The sequence below is a fragment of the Cucurbita pepo genome, chromosome 7 (assembly GCF_057944985.1).
Source record: "Cucurbita pepo subsp. pepo isolate OVF chromosome 7, ASM5794498v1, whole genome shotgun sequence".
Lineage (NCBI taxonomy): Eukaryota > Viridiplantae > Streptophyta > Magnoliopsida > Cucurbitales > Cucurbitaceae > Cucurbita > Cucurbita pepo.
This window is the reverse complement of record NC_141804.1, coordinates 10,567,115-10,589,735: the sequence shown is the minus strand read 5'-3', so window position 1 is coordinate 10,589,735 and position 22,621 is coordinate 10,567,115. Positions and strand designations below refer to the sequence as shown.

General features: G+C 38.9%; 1 protein-coding gene across 1 annotated transcript; it reads right to left on the bottom strand.

The window, feature by feature from the left end:
• On the bottom strand, positions 1-2,018 carry LOC111799332 (uncharacterized). The gene has a single exon (XM_023682856.2). The coding sequence runs from the start codon at positions 1,110-1,112 to the stop codon at positions 210-212; it is 903 nt and encodes a 300-aa protein (XP_023538624.2). The 5' UTR covers positions 1,113-2,018; the 3' UTR covers positions 1-209.
• Positions 2,019-22,621: the final 20,603 nt, after the last annotated feature.

The window sequence follows — 22,621 nt, the reverse complement described above, 5'->3', positions numbered from 1 at the left end:
TAAAACAAGTGATCATATATTAGATATGTACTAGCCAGCAATGAAAAAGTTCATACAATCAAATGGCTCAGTTTACTCAAGAAGACAATGACGATCTTGTATCGGATCGAACGTAATCGAAGCGAAAAGGGACGATAAAAATCTCTCAATCGCTACGAGTTTCTCTTTTTTTTGTTAAAAATTAGAAAAAAAATACAAAAACCACTCCTCTATTCATTCTTCCAAGCATGTAACATCAATGAGAAACCAAGATCTTGTGTTTTGCTGTCTGAAAATCTCTGTGAGAAAGACCAAGACAAGACATTAGGATCACAAACTGGTTGACTTCCCCACAACTTTTCAGCAGACAAACATGTTTTGAACATAAAAACAGCATTGTTCCCAGCTGATGAACTAAACAACCAACTATGAACATCCCAAAACACTTCCACTGCAAGCCCTTCAACCAAAATGGTATGGTTCCCTCTAAACTTCCATTGCAGCCGCTTCACCTGCAACACGGTCTTCGAATCGACTCGAAGAATCAAGCACGGTTTGCTAACACCATTCGTATCACACTCGATATTAATATCATGAATCTGACCATTATCACAAAATTGAGCTTTGGAACAGAACAATTTCTTCCCGAAAACATGCTCCTTCTTGGAAATGAATACAGCAGAGGAAGGAACAGGGGAGGAATTTGACTTTTTGAAAGCTTCTTTTCTCAAATCCCCAAGAACAAGAACCATTTGTTTATCAACAACAATTCCCACATAATAACCCTCCAATGGCTCAGGCCCAGATCCAAATTTGGCGTTGGAAAGATCCCAATAGATATCAATTTTACAAGAATAAGCTTCTAAACTTTTAGACCCTTTTCGTTTAGAGAACAGCCATGGCTTGATATCAACTTTACAGACACATTGATTGGAGGTATCATCAATGGCAATGCTTAGCCCTTGACCCATCAGATTTTTACTCCAAGTGATACTAATCAGACAAGAACGCCCTCGTATTCGACATTGATAAACACAAGTGACAAGGTTTTGAGCTGTCTTACCATTGTTGGAAGAAGAGAAATCTGCAACTTGGACGCCGTTTTCCCCAAAACACGATGGGAAATCTCTCATTGTCTGAGTTGAGAGCTTCAGAAATCAAGAGAAACAGGGGAAGGCGAGACAGAGAGTGGAAAAACAGATTTGAATCGGCAATGATCAGTGATGAACAACAAAACCCATCTCGGAAAAGCTTCAAAATCCACTCTGAATCGAAGAAATCAGAGAGAAAATTGAAGAAAACGAAACCCCATTTGAGAAAAGAGTTGAAAAACAGGTTTAAATCAGCAATGATCAGAGATGAACAACAAAAACAGGGGAAGGCGAGACAGAGAGTGAAAAAACAGGTTTAAATCTGCAATGATCAGTGATGAGCAACAAAACCCATCTCGGAAAAGCTTCAAATCCACTCTGAATCGAAGAAATCAGAGAGAAAATTGAAGAAAACGAAACCCCATTTGAGAAAAGAGTTGAAAAACAGGTTGAAATCAGCAATGATCAGAGATGAACAACAAAACCCATCTCAGAAAAGCTTCAAAATCGACTCCAAATCGATGAAATCAAAGAGAAAATTGAAGAAAACGAAACCCCAACTGAGAAATGGGTTGAAGAACAGCTTCAAAATCCACTCCAAATCGAAGAAATCAAAGAGAAAATTGAAGAAAACGAAACCCCATCTAAGAAATGGGTTGAAGAACAGGTCGATGGGCTTCATCCGCCATGGGAATGGAAGGATTCTTGAAGGGTATAAGCAAAAACCCACGAAGATTAGAGGCTGAGGAGAATGGATTTTGGTTTAAAGAGAAGAATCGATAACGAATGGGAAAATTAAAGACAAATTTGCGGAATGTAGAATGTAAAACAATGAAGAAAAGCGACAGAGAAGAGATGTAAACAAAGAAAAAAAGTATACTCCTCTTCTTCCTCCAAACAAATTAACCAAAGAAAAAGAAGGGAAAAATAAAAAAGGAAAAAAAAAGCGCCAAAAAGAGAGCGGATGAACAAGGAATTTAGTACAAAATATAAATCAAAGATCTTAAATTTAACGGTAAATAGTACTTTTAAATGTAATTTAGCCCAAAATAAAATAAAATCTCGGTTTAAATCACTGAAAAGGCCATGGGACGTTTTGTTCGTGTGTTCGGTGAAAATTTTTGTTTTATACAGTCGGGTATAGAATGGAACTAGATGGGTGCTTGAATTAGCTGTTGAAGTTCGACCCCATCTTGACTTGGAGGAGTGGCAAACAACATGGAGCAAACAACCGCTAGTGATGACTCCTTATGCTATGGTTATGCCCTAGTAGTGGATAATAGAAAAACCAACCCACCATTAGCAGATATTATACGCTTCAACCCTATGGTTGTAAGAGGGTCTAGCCCTAGACCATTGTCTCTCCCTAGCGGTGGATAATAGAAAAATCAGCCCACCATTAGCAGATATTATTCGCTTCAACCCAATACGTATAGTTGTAAGAGGGTCTAGCTCTAGACCATTGTCTCGCACGGTCCAGTACTAGCTTTGATACTATTTATACAGCTCAAGTCTCCCTAAGTGGATAATAGAAAAACCAGCCCACCATTAGCAGATATTGTTCTCTTCAACCCACTACGTATAGCCCTGGACCAGTGGCTCGCACGATCCAATAACTAGCTTTGATACTATTTATATGGCACAAGTCAACCGCTGTTCACGAAGGTCTAAAACATTGATCGACGAGAAAAAGAAAAGGGAAAAGAATGTAGGGTTTCGCTTTGAGTTGTCATATCTTGGTGAGAGAGATGAAGAGACCAAAAGATAAAATACAAAGAAGAGAAAGAGACATTCAAGGTGGCAAACCCACCATCTTCTTTCTATATCCTATGTTATGTAAAATCACTGCCCCATCTTATCCAATAACCAATCCAAAAAAACGCTTCAAATTTAAATTTCGAATCTTATTTTCGTTCATAAACGTTCAAATTTTGAATAATTCGAGCATAGAAGTATATACGAGTTAAATTTTGTTGGGTTGGGTTGGATCGAGAAACTCTTTTGAATCAATCTAAAAGTTCAGGTTGATTGGGTTAGTGACCCGAACAACTCGAATAGAGTTCACAATCCAACCCATTATTTTCGAGTTGGGTGTCGCATTATTTTCTTACTTATCCATTATATTGGTTAACCCTATTTTCGAATTTGTGGATTGACCTAACTAAAGATGTCGATCTGCGAACGTACTCGAATTTTTTAGGTTATATGACTATAAGCATATAAACCAATATCGAAGTGACAACTAGTCATAGTCCGGTGTCTGGCTCTTATACCATTTGTAACGGCTCAGGCCCACCGCTAGCAGATATTGTCTTCTTTGGGCTTTCCCTTTCAGGCTTCCCCTCAAGACTTTAAAACGATGTCTGTTAGGGAAATGTTTCCACACCCTGTTTCGTTCTCCTCTCCAATCAATATGGTATTCTCACAATCCACCCCTCTTTGGGGCCCAGCGTCCTTGTTGGTTCCTGTTCCTTTCTTCAATCGATGTGAGACCCCACCAAGCCACCCCCTTCGGGGCCTAGCATCCTTACTGGCATGCTAGCTCGTGTCTACCCCTCGATATCTTTTTATTAATTTAACCCATTAATTACATAAATATCTAAAGAGTTTGACAAAGACTCTAGACTCCTTTATCAATATTTAATATCTTAAAACAAACCCTTTAAAAAATATCTAATATTCATCCCGTTTAATTCTTTTAAATTTTTATGAATAAAATCATAATTTTTTTTTTTTTTTTTTTTGTCTGTCTGTCTGTCTAGTTTGATGATAATTTTGTTTGCTAGAGTGATTTAGCGGGATGAAATATATATAGGGTTTTCCAATTCTCGTACGTCTCTTTATTGCTAAAGAATGGTATAAAAATCCCCTCTCTAACGTTTTAGCCTCTAAGTCAATGGATAGGAAAGAAAACTCTTAAATAAGGTAATAGAGTAAGTTCGGGTTCTATTTTTTCTAGCTCTGGTCATGAAATCCTAAATAAGCTCGAGTCATCGTGCTAGTTATAATGCTAGAGCAAGAGTCAACATGTAAGATCTCACGAGCCTTCAATATGACTACTGCGAACAGATGCCAACAACACTTTTTCTATTGGCTAATTGAAGATCGAGACAATCCAGCCTTCAACGAATCCAATAAATGAATTTCAAATTCATTAAATGCTACGAGCCTTAGTCCATCCGTGTTAATATTCATTAAAAGTGCGAGACTACACTAATAAATATTATATTAAAATTTACTTCTGGTCCCTAAACTTTCCTAAAAATAACAATTCGGTCCTTCAATTTTACTTTAATTTATAACAATAATTTTTACGTTAAAGATTAATGTAACGACCCGAAATTTTCTACTTAATTTAAAGTCGTCACTGTATACATATCATGAACACTAAATGTAGAAATGCTTCATTTATTTCATAAAACGTCACAGACTACCCTATACATGTGTCATGGTCTCGATTTGTGTCGTTTTTTTTAGAGGTATTTTCAAAACACGTAAATCCATATGTTGAGATATAATATTGGGAGAATATATTAGTTATGGAATATATCTTATTTTATTTTATTCTCAATATTTAATTAATTTATATTTTCCTTTTGCAGTATTATGAATATCAACGAGAGTACACACATTCCATCCCAATTCTATTTCTAGTTCTTAACACCATGTTATGTTTTAAGATGAATGTGACGTTTTATGAAAGTTTAAATGAAGTATTTTTGCATTCAATGTTCATGATATGTATACCGTGACGACGTTAAATTAAGTAGAAAATTTCGGGTCGTTACATTTAAATTGTTATAAATTTAAAAATAAATAGCGAAATTAAAATTTTAAAGGATTTTTAATATTTTTTAAAAGAATAATTACGTAAGAGAGAGAAAGAGAGGGGAGGGAGGGACCATGCTTTGTTTGGGAATAAGTTGGGGCGCGTAATTGGAAGGCACGATCTCACATTTATTCCGTCAACATGTGAATCATAATGCATGCGTTACATTATATACGTCCATTCCTTATATAATTATATTGCACTTTAGTCCTTCTATTTAATATTATTTTCCATTTCGTCCCTATACTTTTCAAACATTTTTTAATCGAGAGTGTATTTATCGAGTTATCGTTCAATGATTAAGACGTCTTTTTTTGTTTAGTCCTTCAGTTTAATATTAATTTCAACTGAGTCTTTATACTTTTAAAATATTTCACTCTTATTTATATGTTTTTCGTTAAGAATGTGTTTATCGAGTTATCGTTCAATGATTAAGACATCTTTTTTCAGTTTAGTCCTTCAATTTAATATTAATTTCAACTGGGTCCTTATACTTTTCAAATATTTCACTCTTATTTATATGTTTTTCGTTAAGAATGTGTTTATCGAGTTATCGTTCAATGATTAAGACATCTTTTTTCAATTTAGTCCTTCAATTTAATATTAATTTCAACTGGATCCTTATACTTTTAAAATATTTCACTCTTATTTATATGTTTTTCATTAAGAATGTGTTTATCGAGTTATCGTTCAATGATTAAGACATCTTTTTTTCAATTTAGTCCTTCAATTTAATATTAATTTCAATTTAGTCCTTATACTTTTCAAATATTTCACTTTTATTTAGGTCTTTTACCCATAATTCAACGATTAAGGGATTTTTTTTTAGTTTAGTCCTTCAATTTAATATTAATTTCAATTGGGTCCTTATACTTTTCAAATATTTCACTCTTATTTATATGTTTTCCTTTAAGAATGTGGTTATCGAGTTATAGTTCAATGATTAAGGAATATTTTCTTTTCATTTTATTAATGTTTTAATGTTTGAATTGCTTTTGGTCGTGCCTAAAAGTATTTTTTCTAAGAAATTTATCATATTTGAAAATATTACAGAAAGCGTTGAAAAAATATAATATATAAACTATGTTCGTACTTTGCCTAAAGTCAACTCAATAGTATTCTCTGGTCAACCAAGACATGCTCGAGATGTTCGAGATGTTCGAGATGTTCAAGAATGTAAGAAATTATTTATTAAAATAAATAAATTTAGATTTACCATAGTTAAAATAAATGAATTTTTAAAACTACAGGAATTAAAATAAGTAAGCTAAAATAAAAATAAAAATACATAAATAACTTTTCCTTTTTTGCTAAAATAAAAATATATATTTTTTAAAAAAGTAAATTTTAAAGTCTTTTTTTTCTTCAAAATATTCCTTTTCCAGCTGGCAACAGAGAGGGAATTTTAAAAGATAAAATAAAAATAAACACGCAAACGCGTGGAATTACGCACCAATAAGACGAGTTTGGTTGGGAAGCTTTTTCATCCAAGAATTAAGGATCCAAGATGGGCAAGTAATGCCACGCGCCGATGAGAGAGTGGGGAAATAGATGGAAGAAAGAGTGAGAATTGTTGCTTAATTGGGTGATTAAAAAAGACGTGGTGATCACGTGCGGTTTGTCTGTAATTAGTTGGCGTGCGTTAACAAAAGATCTACGTGGACTTGGACCTCATGGGTCCGCTCTTAGGAAAAAGCCCATTTTTTTCATGTTTCATGTAACAGCCTAATTTGCTAATTATATTCTAAAATGGAATATTATATTATATTTTTACTTATGAAATATATAGAAAGATCGTTGGATAGGAGAATGAAGCATTGTTTATAAGAGTGTGGAAACCTCTCCCTACTCAACGTGTTTTAAAATTGTGAGACTGATGGTGATACGTAACGGGTCAAAACGGATAATATCTGCTGGTGGTGGTCATGGACTGTTACAATGGTATTAGAGCCAGACATGGGGCAATGTGTCAGCGAGGACATTGGACCCCTAGAGGGAGTGAATTTTGAGATCCCACATCGATTGGAGAAAAGAACGAAGCTTTGCTTATAACGGGTCAAAGCGGACAATATGTGCTGGTGGTGGTCTTGGACTGTTACAATGGTATTAGAGCCAGATATAGGGCGATGTGTCAGCGAGGACGTTGACCCCCAAGGGGAGTGAATTGTGAGATCCCACATCAATTAGAGAAGAGAACGAAGCTTTGCTTATAAGGGTATGGAAACCTCTCCCTACTATACGTGTTTTAAAATTGTGAGACTGACGGTGATACGTAACAGGTCAAAGTGGACAATATCTGTTAGTGGTGGTCTTGAACTATTACAATGGTATTAGAGCCAAACACAGGGCGATGTGTTAGCAAGGACGTTGGACCCCCAAAGGGAGTGAATTGTGAGATCCCACATCAGTTAGAAAGGAGAACGAAGCTTTGCTTATAAGAGTGTGGAAACCTCTCCCTACTAGACCTGTTTTAAAATTGTGAGACTGACGGTGATACGTAACGGGTCAAAGTGAACAATATCTATTAGTGGTGGTCTTGAACTATTACAATGGTATTAGAGCCAGACACAGGGTGATGTGTCAGCAAGGACGTTGGACCCCCAAAGGGAGTGAATTGTGAGATCCCACATCGGTTAGAAAGAAGAACGAAGCTTTGCTTATAAGGGTGTGGAAACCTCTCCCTACTAGACACGTTTTAAAATCGTGAGGCTGACGGCAATATAACTTTTGGTGGTCTTGGGCTGTTGCTTCATTCTCCTCTCCAATTGATGTGGGATCTCACAACAGCCGATTAAATAATTCGAGTGTCGAATGCTACAATTACGACAAGTATGGACAATTAGATCAAAATCAACTATATCGTAATAATTTCATATTCTAACTTACATACAAATAAAACATCGAGCAGTCACTAATCATCCCGAATCCCGCCCCTAATATTTAGGACATTGCCCACAATGAAAGGCCAACATTTTTGTGACAATATGCACTTTAAATCATTGTCTCAAAGAAGATAGGGTTTTAGCTTGTTTAGGACTTTGAATACCCTAATTCTACCCTATCTTTTGGTATATTTCATTCCTTTCACTTGTTCTTTTTGTCCAATTGTCCCACATTTTTGGGTCATATGTCTTCCAATATCAACTTTTGCTTATATTTCAAGCTATTTTGGTTTCAAATACGAATCATAGTACTTCTAGCTCGTTATTTTACTTTTGTTCCTCTTACACCTTATAACGAGATTTGTAAAATTTTCACGTGGGCCCGTTTAGAAATATTTCGTATCAATTGTATAGATTGTTATCTCAATTAAAATCTTCCTTTTCTTTATAGCGGACAATATAGAGTTTTAGGTTGTCGCATTCATGTTGGTGTGATCGTTAGAATCTTCGAGACTTGCAGTTGAGCTGCCCTAATACGAAGTTACCTAGCTAGATCCTTTGGGGTTGGCATGTTGTATGTCAGAATCGATTGAGTCAGTAGTATGAAAACCGTAAGTTGGGGACAATTCAGATGTACAATCGAGCCTGAGAAAGTCTTAGAAAATGTTGTAAGCAACAACCACAGCTTTAACAGCATATAACCGGGGTATGAAGAATTGACGACTAGTCACATCCCTTATAGTATATTTTGAGGCATTTTAGCCTGGGGTGTACGTACGATTTTAGTGAACAATCATACACCCCATGTTGACAAGACACGAACAGTGAAAATCCAACTATACATAAAAACAAGTAAAACGGGTTTGGAACGAACATGCGGCCAAGACAACATATCCTAGACAAGCATGACCATAACGTTGTGCTCGACATCGACCCGACCTATACATCATGAGTCTCTCTCTCTTTTGGGTATTTTTGGAAGCTTATTCTTGACATCTTCTCAAGAATTGCAATGATGGACCATTTGTTGCATTGATGGGATTGAAACTTTTCCTTGGGTATGTTATCAAATGCCCATATCTCTCAATTATGAGTCAAATTTTGTGGTGGATACCCATTTTCAAGAAAGATTTTTTATTTTATTTTTATTTTATATTTGAAAAAAATAAGCGGGTAACGATAATTTCACCGACTTATTTTTAACTTAATTCAAACGTGACCCAGTTTAATTATTTTGAAATTAACACGTAGAGAGTAGAGATGTCTATTTATCCTAAATAGGAAACAGGGCCGAGAGATCTTTCTCCCTGTTAGTTTAACAGAGTAGGGGACATGAATGAAAGTCGGGTTCATCTAACATAGTATCAGAGTCATGCCCTAAACTTAGCCATGTCATAGAATCCTCAAATGTCGAACAAAGTATTGGTGAGCCTCAAAGCAATAGTCAAAAAGTGACTAAAGTATCGCAAAAAGGGTGTACTTTGTTCGAAGACTTCAAAAGAAGAAGAAAAAAGGAGTCAAGCCTCGAGGTGTTGGCTCCATTGGTATGAGGCCTTTTGAGGAAGCCCAAAGCAAAGTCACGAGAGCTTATGCTCAAAGTGGACAATATCATACCATTCTGGAGACTCATGTTCATCTAACAAACCCTGCCCCAATTCTTGCACCACCCCACCGTGCCTCGCTCGAAAATATGATGGTGAACCACGACGAACATGAATAAGAGTCGATGAATTGATATAATAGTTTATGTTAGCCCATAGCCCATAGAAATCCAATGGCCCAAAGAAAGATACAATTGGGCCAAGACACTATTTTTTTTGTTTTATTGACTCGTGTGAAATATAAAAGAAACAATTTGAATATCGTAAAGACTATTCTAGAAGCTCTGTGTGAGCACGAGCTTCAAGCCCATACAGGTTGTGAAATTTCACCTAAACCCACATTGATTGGGGAGGAGAACGAAACACTTGTGGTAAGGGTGTGAAAACCTTTTCCTAACATACCCGTTTTAAAATTTTGACGGGAAGCCCAAAAGACAAAGCCCAAAAATGATAATATCTGCTAGCGATGGGTTCGGGCTATGTGCTAACGAGGAGGTTGTTCCCCCGAAAGAGTAGACATGAGGTGGTATGCCAGTAAGGACACTAGGCCGTGAAGGGAGCGGATTTTGAGTCCCACAATTCATTGATACGAAATGCATTAAAATGAACCGTTAGCTTTCGAACTACTTTATTATTTTTTCAAAAAAATAAAAAATAAAAATCAAATAAATTAAAACTAACGGTTTAATTCATTTAATTTTTGCTACATTTTCCATCGTAGTCAAACCCATTGACAAAGGAAATTGGTTGTAAGTTACCAAATCTTTAAATTCATTAAATTCCATATTTTTTATAAATAAATAAATAAATAAATCCAACAAATTTGCAGCTGGCCATAGTTATAGAGATTTATACCAAAAAGTTGACTCATATACCCTCGAACCATCTCTCTCTCTAAGGGCAAACATGTCTTTTAGTATAAATATTTAATTTATTTATTTTTTAAAAATATTTTTCCTCCTTTCTCCCAAGATGTAGAAATTATGTAAGTTTGACATTCCCAGGTATTTAAAAAAAATGACTATTTAATTAAAAATAATAATATTGAATTCAAACATATTTAATAAAATTTCAAATTAACCAACTTACTAAATATAAAATTAAATTTAGTATTAATTGAGATAAGAATTTATAGATTTTAAATTTTAAAAAAAGTTTAAATAAATTAAATATTTAATAAACACAACATTAATTTAATTTAATAAAGAATAAAAATATTTAATTTTTCAAGAATTTTCTTTTCCATGGTCTATTTTGCAATTTTTTCTTTATTTTTGTCAAAAACATAATAATAATCAAACTCGTCGTTGGTTGACCAATTAACATTCTTTTTCGTCTGAGAAGTTTTTAATATCTGACTTCGACTCCCAAAATTATGAACTATACCGTCAATAAAAATCGGAAGTCTTGATATGATTTGAGAGTAAAATTGTAACGGCTTAGATCCACCGCTAGTATTGTCCTCTTTGGGCTTTCCCTTTTGTGCTTCCCCCACAAGGCTTTAAAACGCGTCTGCTAGGGGAAGGTTTCCACACTCTATTCTCCTCCCTAACCAATGTGGGAGGTCAAAATCCACCCCCCTTCGAGGCCCAACGTCCTCACTGGCACTCTTTCCTTCCTCCAATCGATGTGGGATCGCCCCCAAATCCACCCCCTTTGGGACCCAACGTCCTTACTGACACACCGCACTCTTTCCTTCCTCCAATCGATGTGAGACCTCCCCCAATCCACCTCCCTTTGTGGCCCAGCGTCCTTATTGACACACCGCCTCATGTCTACCCCCTTCGGGAAACAGCGAGAAGGCTGACACATCATTTGGTGTCTGGTGACACACAATCGCACTTTCGAAGGCAGCGGACTAGCGATTGTGCGGCACTCACTTTCCAGCGACAAGTGAGTTAAGCCAATTTGTTCTTGCGTCGCCTACGGCCAAGCGACGTACGGTCGAGCCTCTAGCCTCGGTTTTAAAAGAAGGTTTTAGAAAACGAGGAGAGAGAGAGATTTTTGAAAGAGAGATTTTAGAAAGAGACGTTATATAAGCAAGCAAGAGAAAGATAACAACGGCTTAGCATATATAACCTTGGGTAGGGAGAAGTTGACGACTAGTCATATCCCCCTATAGTACATTCTGGGCCATTTTAGTTCTGGCAGGCCTAGACATGATTTTCTTGAGGTGTCATACGCTCTAGAATTACAAAGGGAAAAACACTAGAATGAAAAGACATGACAAGGGTTTGGCTTGTCATGGGCATGCGGCCATGGGCAACAGGCCCTGGACAGGCATGACCGTGACATCCTCCCCCACCTAATTGGTTGACGTCCCCGTCAACCGACTACTTTCATACCTTGCGATGTGGGTGGCGGCGGAGTTCAGATCTTCGGCGCGTTCCCAGCTTGTTTCCTCTGTAGGGAGATTCTTCCATTTGACAAGGAATTCACGAATCGTCCGTACAGGTCTTCCTATCTTCCTAACCCTGTCGGCTAGGATCTCTTCCACTTCCTTTGTTTCTTTTTGTTTCAGATCGATGCTCGGTCTTGTGGTTGTATTTCGATGGTCGTCGTCTGGATCAGGGTGATAGGGCTTCAAGTTGCTCACATGAATGACGGGGTGAATTTTCATCCATGCGGGGAGTGCAACTCGGTAGGAGGTAGCCCCAATCTTTTTAAGGACTTCAACCGGGCCTTCGTATTTACGAACTAATCTCTGGTCCTTTCGGCTACGAAATCTGATCTGTTCTGGTCTCAGCTTGATAAGGACTTGATCTCCTGCACGGAAATGAAGGGGGCGACGCTTCTTGTCCGCCCATTTCTTCATATGCTTGGAAGCCTTCTCTAAATATGCTCGGGCTATATCTGTCGTCTGCTTCCATTCTCTTGTAAAGTTGTGTGCTTGAGGGTTTTTTCCTGCATAAGGATGATCAATAATATGGGGTAAGGCCGGTTGTCGTCCACTTACAATTTCAAAGGGACTCTTCCCTGTAGACGAGCTTGTTTGACAATTGAAGCAAAATTGGGCGACATCTAACAATTGTATCCAGTTCTTTTGGCGAGCGTCGACGAAGTGACGTAAGTATTCTTCGAGCAAGCAGTTGAACCGTTCTGTCTGTCCATCGGTTTGAGGGTGATAACTCGAGGAGATGTTCAAGGTTGTTCCCAAGAAAGCGAATAACTCAGTCCAGAATGTCCCAATGAATCTGCCATCCCTGTCACTGATGATGCTCGACGGAATGCCCCATAACTTTACAACGTGTTTGAAAAACAGTTGGGCTGTGAGTTCCGCCGAACATAATTTGGGAGTGGGGATGAACGTCGCATATTTTGAGAACCGGTCCACAATAACCAAGATGGCGTCATATTCCCCGACTTTTGGGAGGTGTGTTATGAAGTCCAGAGATACACTTTCCCAGGGTCTTGTTGGCACAGGTAGAGGTTCCAAGAGTCCAGAGACTTTGGCTTTCTCGACCTTATCCTGTTGGCAGATGAGGCACGTCTTGGTGTATTGCATGATGTCGTCTCGCATGTTTGGCCAGAAGTACCCCTTCTTTATTAGGGCGTATGTTCTTTGCCATCCCGGGTGTCCGGCCCATAAGGTGTCGTGACATTCTTGAATGAGCTTCTTCCTCAGTTCCCCCGTTCTTGGGACGTACAATCTGTTTCCTTTGGTTATCAGGAGGTCCCCCTCAACCCAAAACTGTCGTGTCTTTCCAGCCTTAGCTAGTTCGACAACGGCTTTGGCCGATGGGTCTTTGTGTAGATGTTCCTTGATGATGTCCCGCATCGATCCGTCGATCTTACTTGAATGAATATGGGCTAACATGCACAGGGCCGCATGTTCGCCCTTCCGACTCAGCGCGTCGGCTGCTTGATTACTCTTTCCCGCTTTGTGTTCGAACTTGAAGTCGAATTCAGCCAACGACTCCTGCCACCGGGCTTGTTTTGCTGTTAATTTTGGTTGATCAAAGAAGTGGCAAGTGGCGCTGTTATCCGTCTTCACTACGAACTGCGATCCTAAGAGGTACTGTCTCCAGACTCGAAGGCAGTGGACTACAGCCAGCATTTCTTTCTCGGAGACAGTGTATCTTCGTTCGGCATCGTTGAGCTTTCGACTTTCGTAAGCGATGGGGTGGCCTTCTTGAATAAGGACCCCACCGAGAGCAAAGTCGGAAGCATCGGTTTCCACTTCAAATGGCTTTGTGACGTCAACCAACCCGAGGACAGGACCCCTCGTCATGGTTGTTTTCAGATTTTCAAAGGCCATTTGACAATCATTCGACCACGACCAAGGGTGGTCTTTCTTCAACAGCTCTGTCAATGGGGCGGCTCGTCGTGAAAACCCTTCGACGAACCGCCTATAGTAGTTGGCTAGTCCTAAGAAGGACCTCAACTCAGATACGGAAGTAGGAACCTTCCATTCTTGGATAGCTTTTATCTTGTCGCTATCCATACTGATTTGTCCACATCTGACGACATGTCCAAGGAAGTGGATGCATGTTTGTGCGAATGCACATTTCTCCTTCTTCACATACAGCTGATTCTGCCGGAGCTTGTCAAACACTAACTTCAAGTGCACTTTGTGTTCCTCGAGGGTTGTGCTGTAAACAACAATGTCGTCGAGGTATACTATGACGAACTGATCCAGGTATTCGTAGAAAACCTGGTTCATCAACGTGCAGAACGTAGCTGGGGCGTTTGTCAAGCCAAAGGGCATTACTAGGAATTCGAAGGCCCCATATCTTGTTACGCACGTCGTCTTGGGTTCGTCCCCTTCGGCAATACGTACTTGATAATATCCCGATCGTAAGTCCAATTTCGTGAAGTACTTGGCCCCGTGAAGTTGGTCGAACAAGTCAGATATTATCGGCAGAGGATATTTGTTGCGTACTGTCACCTTGTTTAAGGCTCTATAGTCTATGCACAGACGCAACGTCCCATCCTTCTTCTTCTGGAATAGTACGGGGGCTCCATAAGGGGCCTTTGCCGGGCGAATGAATCCCGCCTTCAGCAACTCGTCTAGTTGTTTCCTCAATTCGGCTAGCTCGGGTGGAGCCATCCGATATGCATTCTTTGCGGGCGGCTTAACCCCGGGGAGGAGTTCGATTTCGTGGTCAATGCCTCGACGAGGTGGTAGTGTTTGTGGTAGACTCTCTGGCATTATGTCGGTATAGCTGTCTAATACATCCTTGATTTCCTCTGGGACAGTCTCTTCGGTGGTTGCCTCTTCTATCAGTGGTATGGCCATGAAGGTAGGTTCCTCTCGTGCGAGTCCCCTTTTCAGCTGTATGGCCGAGATCATCCGAAGACTACCTGGTTGCTTGATGCTTGCAGGTATTACTGTGGGGTTACGGTCGGTGATCACCAAGCATTTCGCCAATGGCATTGGGATGACTTTGTGTTCTAGGAGGAACTCCATCCCAAGTACCACATCGAAGTCGTCCATGCGAACCACGACAAGGTCTAGCTCTCCAGTCCAATCCCCTATTTTGAAGGGGACTCCTTTGGAAACTCCCACAATAGGCAAGGCCTCGGAGTTGACAGCTTTCATCTTCCCCGGGTCTTTTCCTACGGTGAGTCCCAATATTCTGGCTTCTTGATCAGCAATGAAGTTGTGGGTTGCTCCAGAGTCTATTAGAGTGCTCTTGCTCAGTCGAGAGTTTATGGTGGCATCTACGAACATAAGCCCTTTCTCTATTATCTCCTTCGGTTCGACTTTCCGTTGGAGGGCTGACAAGAATTTGAGTGCGCCCATTCGGGGGTTGTCGTGATCTTCTTTCTTGTCTAGCAAAGTCTCGACTCTTGCCTCATTGCTCTCTTGAATGGACACTTGGAGTGCAGTGAGAGAGGCCCGATGAGGACAGTAGGATACCTTGTGGGGGCCTTTACATAGCATGCATTGCAAAGGCGTCGTCGGGTGGTTCTTTTGGTGGTAAGGCCCTCGAGATGTCCCCGCTTGATTGTTCTGAGGAGGTCTATCCGTCCATCCATTCGATCTGTTGGGGCTTCCATTTCGATGGCCTGGTGGTCGGTATGGTTTGCCCCCATTGTTTGGGGCTGGTGTCGCTCTTCTTTGGGATCCTGCTTCGTTCCCACAGTCCACGAGTCTTTCGGCACAGGCCATTGCGGCAGCTAGGGTTTGGACCCTGTTCTCATGTATCTTTGTTTTGGCCCACGGTTGTAGACCATTTATAAAGAAGAACACCTTGTCCTTCTCTGCTGTACCCCTGATATCCAGCATCAGGGTTGAGAATTGTCTGACGTAGTCCCGTATGTTTCCAGTGTGTTTCAGGGCTACTATTTTCTCCATTGCTATGTGTCCTGCGTTCTCGGGGAGGAATTGTTCCCTCAACTCTCTCTTGAGGTCCTCCCATGAGTCAATGGTGCACACTCCATCCTCGATGTCTTGCACCTTCGTACGCCACCACAGTTTGGCGTCGTCTACGAGATACATCGCAGCTACAGTCACCTTCTTGTCGTCGGTACAAGCCGTTGTGGCTTTGAAGTACTGTTCGACGTCAAAGATGAAGTTCTCCAACTCTTTGGCGTCCCGATTCCCTTTGAAGGCTCTAGGGTCTGGGAACCTTAGTTTGTTGGATCCTGCATTAGTTTGTCCAGCCGCGACACCTTCCACGGCTTTCATGGTAACTTCAATTCGAGTGCTCATGGCGGACATCCTTTCTTGGAGGTCGTCGACTGTTGATCTGAATTCATCAGCCAATCCATTGAACAAACTCATCATTGTGTTTTGTAGTACGTCGAACTCTTCGCCACGTCCCTCTTTGTGTGCGACAGAGCTATCCGGACTATCAGACGGTTTTGGGCTGCTCGTAGGAGCAACTCTTTCTTCGAGCGAAGTCACTCGAAACAACAGTTCTGCGATTGGCAACCCGTCTAGGCGGTTGCCCATTGCGTCGACTTGGACGACTTTCTCACTCAGTTCGGTCACCCGTGTTTCCAGGAAACGGAGGGTGTCAGGGACTTCTTTGAGGAACAGCATTTCCTCCTCTATTAGCGTAAGCCGATCGGCTTGTGCTTTGGGTGTCGACTTTGTCGTCGACATGATTTCGGTCTGTATGACGTTACGGAGCTAACAAAGCTCTGATACCACTTGACACAATCGCACTTTCGAAGGCAGCGGACTAGCGATTGTGCGGCACTCACTTTCCAGCGACAAGTGAGTTAAGCCAATTTGTTCTTGCGTCGCCTACGGCCAAGCGACGTACGGTCGAGCCTCTAGCCTCGGTTTTAAAAGAAGGTTTTAGAAAACGAGGAGAGAGAGAGATTTTTGAAAGAGAGATTTTAGAAAGAGACGTTATATAAGCAAGCAAGAGAAAGATAACAACGGCTTAGCATATATAACCTTGGGTAGGGAGAAGTTGACGACTAGTCATATCCCCCTATAGTACATTCTGGGCCATTTTAGTTCTGGCAGGCCTAGACATGATTTTCTTGAGGTGTCATACGCTCTAGAATTACAAAGGGAAAAACACTAGAATGAAAAGACATGACAAGGGTTTGGCTTGTCATGGGCATGCGGCCATGGGCAACAGGCCCTGGACAGGCATGACCGTGACATCTGGCTCTGATACCATTTGTAACGGCGCAGAAAAACGCGTCTGCTAGGCGAAGGTTTCCACACCCTTATAAATGGTGGTTTGGGCTTTTCCTTTCGGGCTTCCCCTCAAGGCTTTAAAACGCGTCTGTTAGGGGAATGTTTCCACGCCCTTATAAATGGTGGTTTGTTCTCCTCCCCAACCAATGTCAGACATCACAAAAATAATTTAAGATTAAAATACTACTTTAGTACTTATGTTTTGTTACATTTAAATTAAGCAGATATTGTCTCGGCTTTCCCTTTCGAGCTTCCCTTCAAGGCTTCCAGTGGTACACAATGGAATCAGTATTCATCCAGATACTGTCCTCTTTGGACTTTCACTTCCGGGCTTCCCCATTACGCGTCTGCTAGATACAAGTTTTCAATTATATCTATATAATTTATATTTTATTTTTGTTTTAACGTACAATTATATCTATTAATTAATTAATTAATTAATTAATTAATTAATTAATTATCTCCCATAAATTTTTTAAATAATGTTAAATTTTTAAAAATATATATTTAAATTTTTATTAAACGTTTGAAAATAAATAAATAGATTTCAATTATTAATTAAGTCTAAAATAATAAATTAATTTGAGAGAAGGGCAAAATAGGAAAGGGGTAGAGTTGTCAATTCCGAGACATGTTATTTGTCCGTACGGCGTTTACGGAATCAAAGTAAATGAGTCAAACTTCGAATTTTGAAACGTTGACCACTTTGCATCATGTTCATATTTATCTTATAATTATTTTTTAAATTATATAAAAAATTCAAGTTAATCCATTTTTTTTTATTTTTAATATCACATTAAAATAATCCCTTTTCTGACCTTTATTAATTAAGAAAAACCAAATTTGAAATGGGAATCCAATGATAATTTGATTTTTTTTTTAATGAAAATGTAAATTAAAATATTTTTTATTTTATTGTTTTAAATTATAACTCGAATATATTTCGTTTTTAATTCTTATAATAAACAATGGTACGAGATTAAGGGTATTTTTGTAATTTTTAATTAATAATATATAATAAATAATAAAATGATTATTTTTTCTCACTAGGTATAAATCATAATAAAATCAATATAAGCAGAGTTTAATATTTAAAATATTTCATTTTTTTCTTCGATTAAAATCGAGGATTTTGTTTCGAGTAATCTAACAGGATTCTGTAAAGTTTGAGATCTGTAAATGACCCTAAATGCTATACTGTGAGATCCCACATCGGTTGGAGAGGAAAACGAAATATCTTTTATAAGAATACAGAAACCTCTTCCTAGTAGACGCGTTTTAAAAAATTTGAGGGGAAATCCTGAGAGGACAATATCCGCTAGCGGTGAGTTTGAGCTGTTACATATATACTTTAGATAGTATTATTTCGTGTATACCGATGAATATGAAATATTTTCAAAAGATTATATTATATATATTAAAATAATATTTAAAAATATATTATTAAATGGCGCAAATAATAAAAAGAAATTAATTAATTATTTTTGAATATTTGGGTGAGACAATGGAATGAGGGGAAAAGGTGGGGATTGTACAAATAAGGATTACTTGAGTGTACCCTAACCTCCTATCCAAACAAGGGGTCACTCGTGCTGTTTGGGAAATTTGTTGGTTTTTTGGGGACATTTTTAAAAATTTAATTATTTGTAGGGCCATTTTTCATATTACAATATTTCATGGTTTAATTTGCATTCAAAACTTTTGAATCCTTTCCCTTTTTGTCCCTATCAATCTAATACGGATGTTCATATGGTTCGATAATTCGATCAATTCAGACTACCCAACTCAACCCAGGGCTAGATTTTTTTTTATTTATTTAGTTTGGGGTGAGTTAAAATTTTTGAAAATAAAAAATTCGATCGGGTTTGTAAGTTGATTTTTTTTTTTTTTTGTTGGGTCAACTCAATAAATCTGAAAATAGGGTTAGAACCGAACCCCACCATACTTTTAAAAAAATTAAGAATATTTAATGTTTGTAGCGACGATAACTAAGTTAAGTGGGGGAGAATGTCACAACCATACTATGAAGAAAGTAGGTTGTGACCCTCACGTCATGACAAGCAAAACGGCGTCCCTCAATATAGAAGAGTGCCATGATGCGATCGAGGAGAATGGTGCATCATCCAACACACCACCACACAAAATGGGCATTGAAGACAAGTTGAGACATAAGCAAGACAGAGACATTAGATAGACAAGAGGGACAAAGATAGGCTTGTTGAAGGCCCGGGACGTGATGCTTGCGACTTATAAATGTTTGATATTTGAACTTTACGGTTTGCAAGTTGATTTTTTTTTTTTATTGGGTCAACTCAACAAATCTGAAAATAGGGTTAGAATCGAACCCCACCATACTTTTTAAAAGATTAAGAATATTTAATATTTGTAGCGACAGAAGAATGTCATAACCATACTATGAAAAGAGTAAGTTGTGATCCTCATGTCATGACAAGCAAAGTCAAGAGATGCCCATCCGACCACATGCGGGCCAATATAGAAGAGTGTCATGATGCGATTGAGGAGGACAGTGCATTATCCAACACACCACGAAGTGGGCATTGAAGATAAGTTGAGACATAAGCAAGACAGAGACATCAAAAAGACAAAAGGGACAAAGATAGGCTTGTTGAAGGCCATGCATTGTGACTTAGAAATGTTAGATATTTGAAGTTTATAAGATTTTAGTTATTAATATGATATGTATTGTGGATAGGTATGATTTTTTAAAATAATTCGACAACCCAGCTCGAAAATAGACGGTTGGGTTGGGTTGGGTTGTGAACTCTATTCGAGTTGCTCGGGTCAACAACCTAACCAACCCCAATCAGGTTGGTAAACAAAAACAATTCTAGCCCAACCCAACACGTGTACACCTCTAATATCTAAGAAATGAAGCACAATCTATGGTATATATAGACATCGAGATATTAATTATAAATTTTCTAGGCTAAGATATTTCAATACAACTTTTACTGTATATGGAATTCTTTCGGTAACTTCAACTCAACCGACCAAGTTCAACGGGTCGAGTCTATTACGAATTCAAATCTTTCGTATCTATTTATACCAATTGAAATTAACGATCAAAGTTGTCAAATACGAGCAACTCGACTAATAAAAATTCAACGAACTAGGTCAAAATTAGGTCACGTCAACCCTTTTTTTTACGAGGAAGTGAAGGGAAGTTTTGCTTTTTGTTAATTTATAGGCCAATAATTGTTTTTTGGCCATAAAAAAAGTAAAGACTTCAAATTTATTGAAAAGTATTTAATTTTCTTTTTGTTTACACTTTTTTCTTAGTCATATCTTTAATAATAATAATAAAAAAATAATTCCTTGCAATAATTGAGACTTCAATCATCATGACTCAATAAAAAAAAGGAAATTTTAAAGAATCTATAAAAAAAAAATTATTATTCAAAGGAATAATTTCAAATATAATTAGATTTTTCCGGGAAAGCTTAAAGAAGACAATATTTACTAGTGGTGGATCTGGGCCGTTACAAATAGTATCAGAGCCAGACACCGGACTATGTGCCAATGAGGAGGTTGTTCCCCGGAGGAGGTAGACACAAGGCGGTGTGCTAGTAAGGACGCTGAATCACGAAGAGGGGTGGATTGTGATATCCCACATTGGTTGGGGAGGAGAACGAAACATCCTTTATAAGTGTGTGGATAAGGACGCTGGGTCTCGAAGGGGGTTGATTATGATATCCCATATTGGTTGGGAGGAGAACTAAACACCCTTTATAAGGGTGTAGAAACCTTTTCCTTGCAGACGCGTTTTAAAGTTTTGAGGGAAAGCCCAAAGAGGACAATATCTGCTAGCGGTGGACTTGGGGCGTTACAAATGGTATCAGAGCCAGACATCGGATTATGTGCCAAAAAGGAGGTTGTTCCCCAAAGGGGGTAGACACGAGATGGTGTGCTAATAAGGACGCTGGGTCCTGAAGGGGGTTGATTATGATATCCCACATTGGTTGGAAGGAGAACGAAATACCCTTTACAAGGGTGTAGAAACCTTTTCCTAGCATACGCGTTTTAAAGTTTTGAGGGGAAGCCCAAAGAGGACAATATCGGCTAACGGTGGACTTGGGGCGTTACAAATGATATCAGAGCTAGACATCGGATTATGTGCGAACGAGGAGGTTGTTCCCCGAATGGGGTAGACACGAGGCGGTGTGCTAATAAGGACGCTGTATCTCGAAGGGAGGTGGATTGTGATATCCCACATTGGTTGGGGAGGAGAACGAAACATCCTTTATAAACGTGTGGATAAGGACGGTGGGTCCCGAAGGAGGTCGATTGTGATATCCCACATTGGTTGGGAGGAGATCAAAACATCCTTTATAAACGTGTAGAAACCCGGATGAAAATCAGCTTTGGTGCTTCGGTGGTATCATAGTTTTTATTCATTTTTAGAATTTTTTCGATTTATTCTTTACGACTTAAAATATTTAAATTATATCTTTCACGATCGGTGGATATTAAGATTGATTAACGATAAATTTTATATTAATACACTAAATTTTAAAAAATTGGAAGAAATTTTAAAATTTATTTTTGTTGACAAACTTTTTTTTCCAAAATTAACATTAACTAATAACTAAATTAAATAATTAATGTAACGGCCCAAACCCACCTCTAGTAGATAATGTCTTGTACGTCGCAGAGGTTTCCAGACTCTTATAAAAGGTGTTTTGTTCTCCTCCCTAATCAATGTGAGATCTCACAATCTACCTCCTTCAAGGTCCAGTGTCCTTGTTGGCACACCGCCTCGTGTTTACGCCTCGAACGTGGAAATCCTTATAAAGGGTATTTCATCTCCATCTGATGTGGGATCTCACAATCCACCCCTTTGAGGTCCAGCGTCCTTGCTGGCACACCGCCTCATGTCTACGCCTCGAACGTGGAAGTCCTTATAAAGGGTGTTTTCATTCTTCTCCCCATCCGATGTGGGATTTCACAATCCACCCCTTTTGAGGTCCAGCATCTTTGCTGGCACACCGCCTCATGTCTTCGTCTCGAACGTAGAAATCCTTATAAAGGGTGTTTCGTAGGGTGTTTTCATTCTCCTCCCCAACCGATGTGGGATCTCACAATCCACCCCTTTTGAGGTTCAGCGTCCTTACTAGCACACTGCCTCGTGTCTACGCCTCGAACGTGGAAATCTTTATAAAGGGTGTTTCATAGGGTGTTTTGTTCTCCTCCCCAACCAATATGGGATCTCACAATCCACCCCTTCGAAATCCAGCGTTCTTGCTGGCACACCGCCTCGAACGTTCTCAATTTTATAACGACTCATAGATATTCAAGGCACTCTTACTAACACACCGCTTAATGTCTACTCCCTTCGAGGCTCAGTCTCCTCGCTAGCACATCGCTCGATATCTAGCTCAAATACCATTTGTAACAACCAAGTCTCCACTCTTTAATGACATAAAATTATAAAACTTACATTTAAAGGCTAAATTCGTAATTTCACAAATATTTATTTATTTTATTTATTTATTTTTGTATAATTGTCACATTGTTGGAAGTGGTGGTTGGCTGGCTGGCTCTTTCTTCCTACTTTCAAAGGGCGCCACTGTTCCTGCCAGTGGATTAACGTGCTTTCTCTCTCCCTCTCTCTC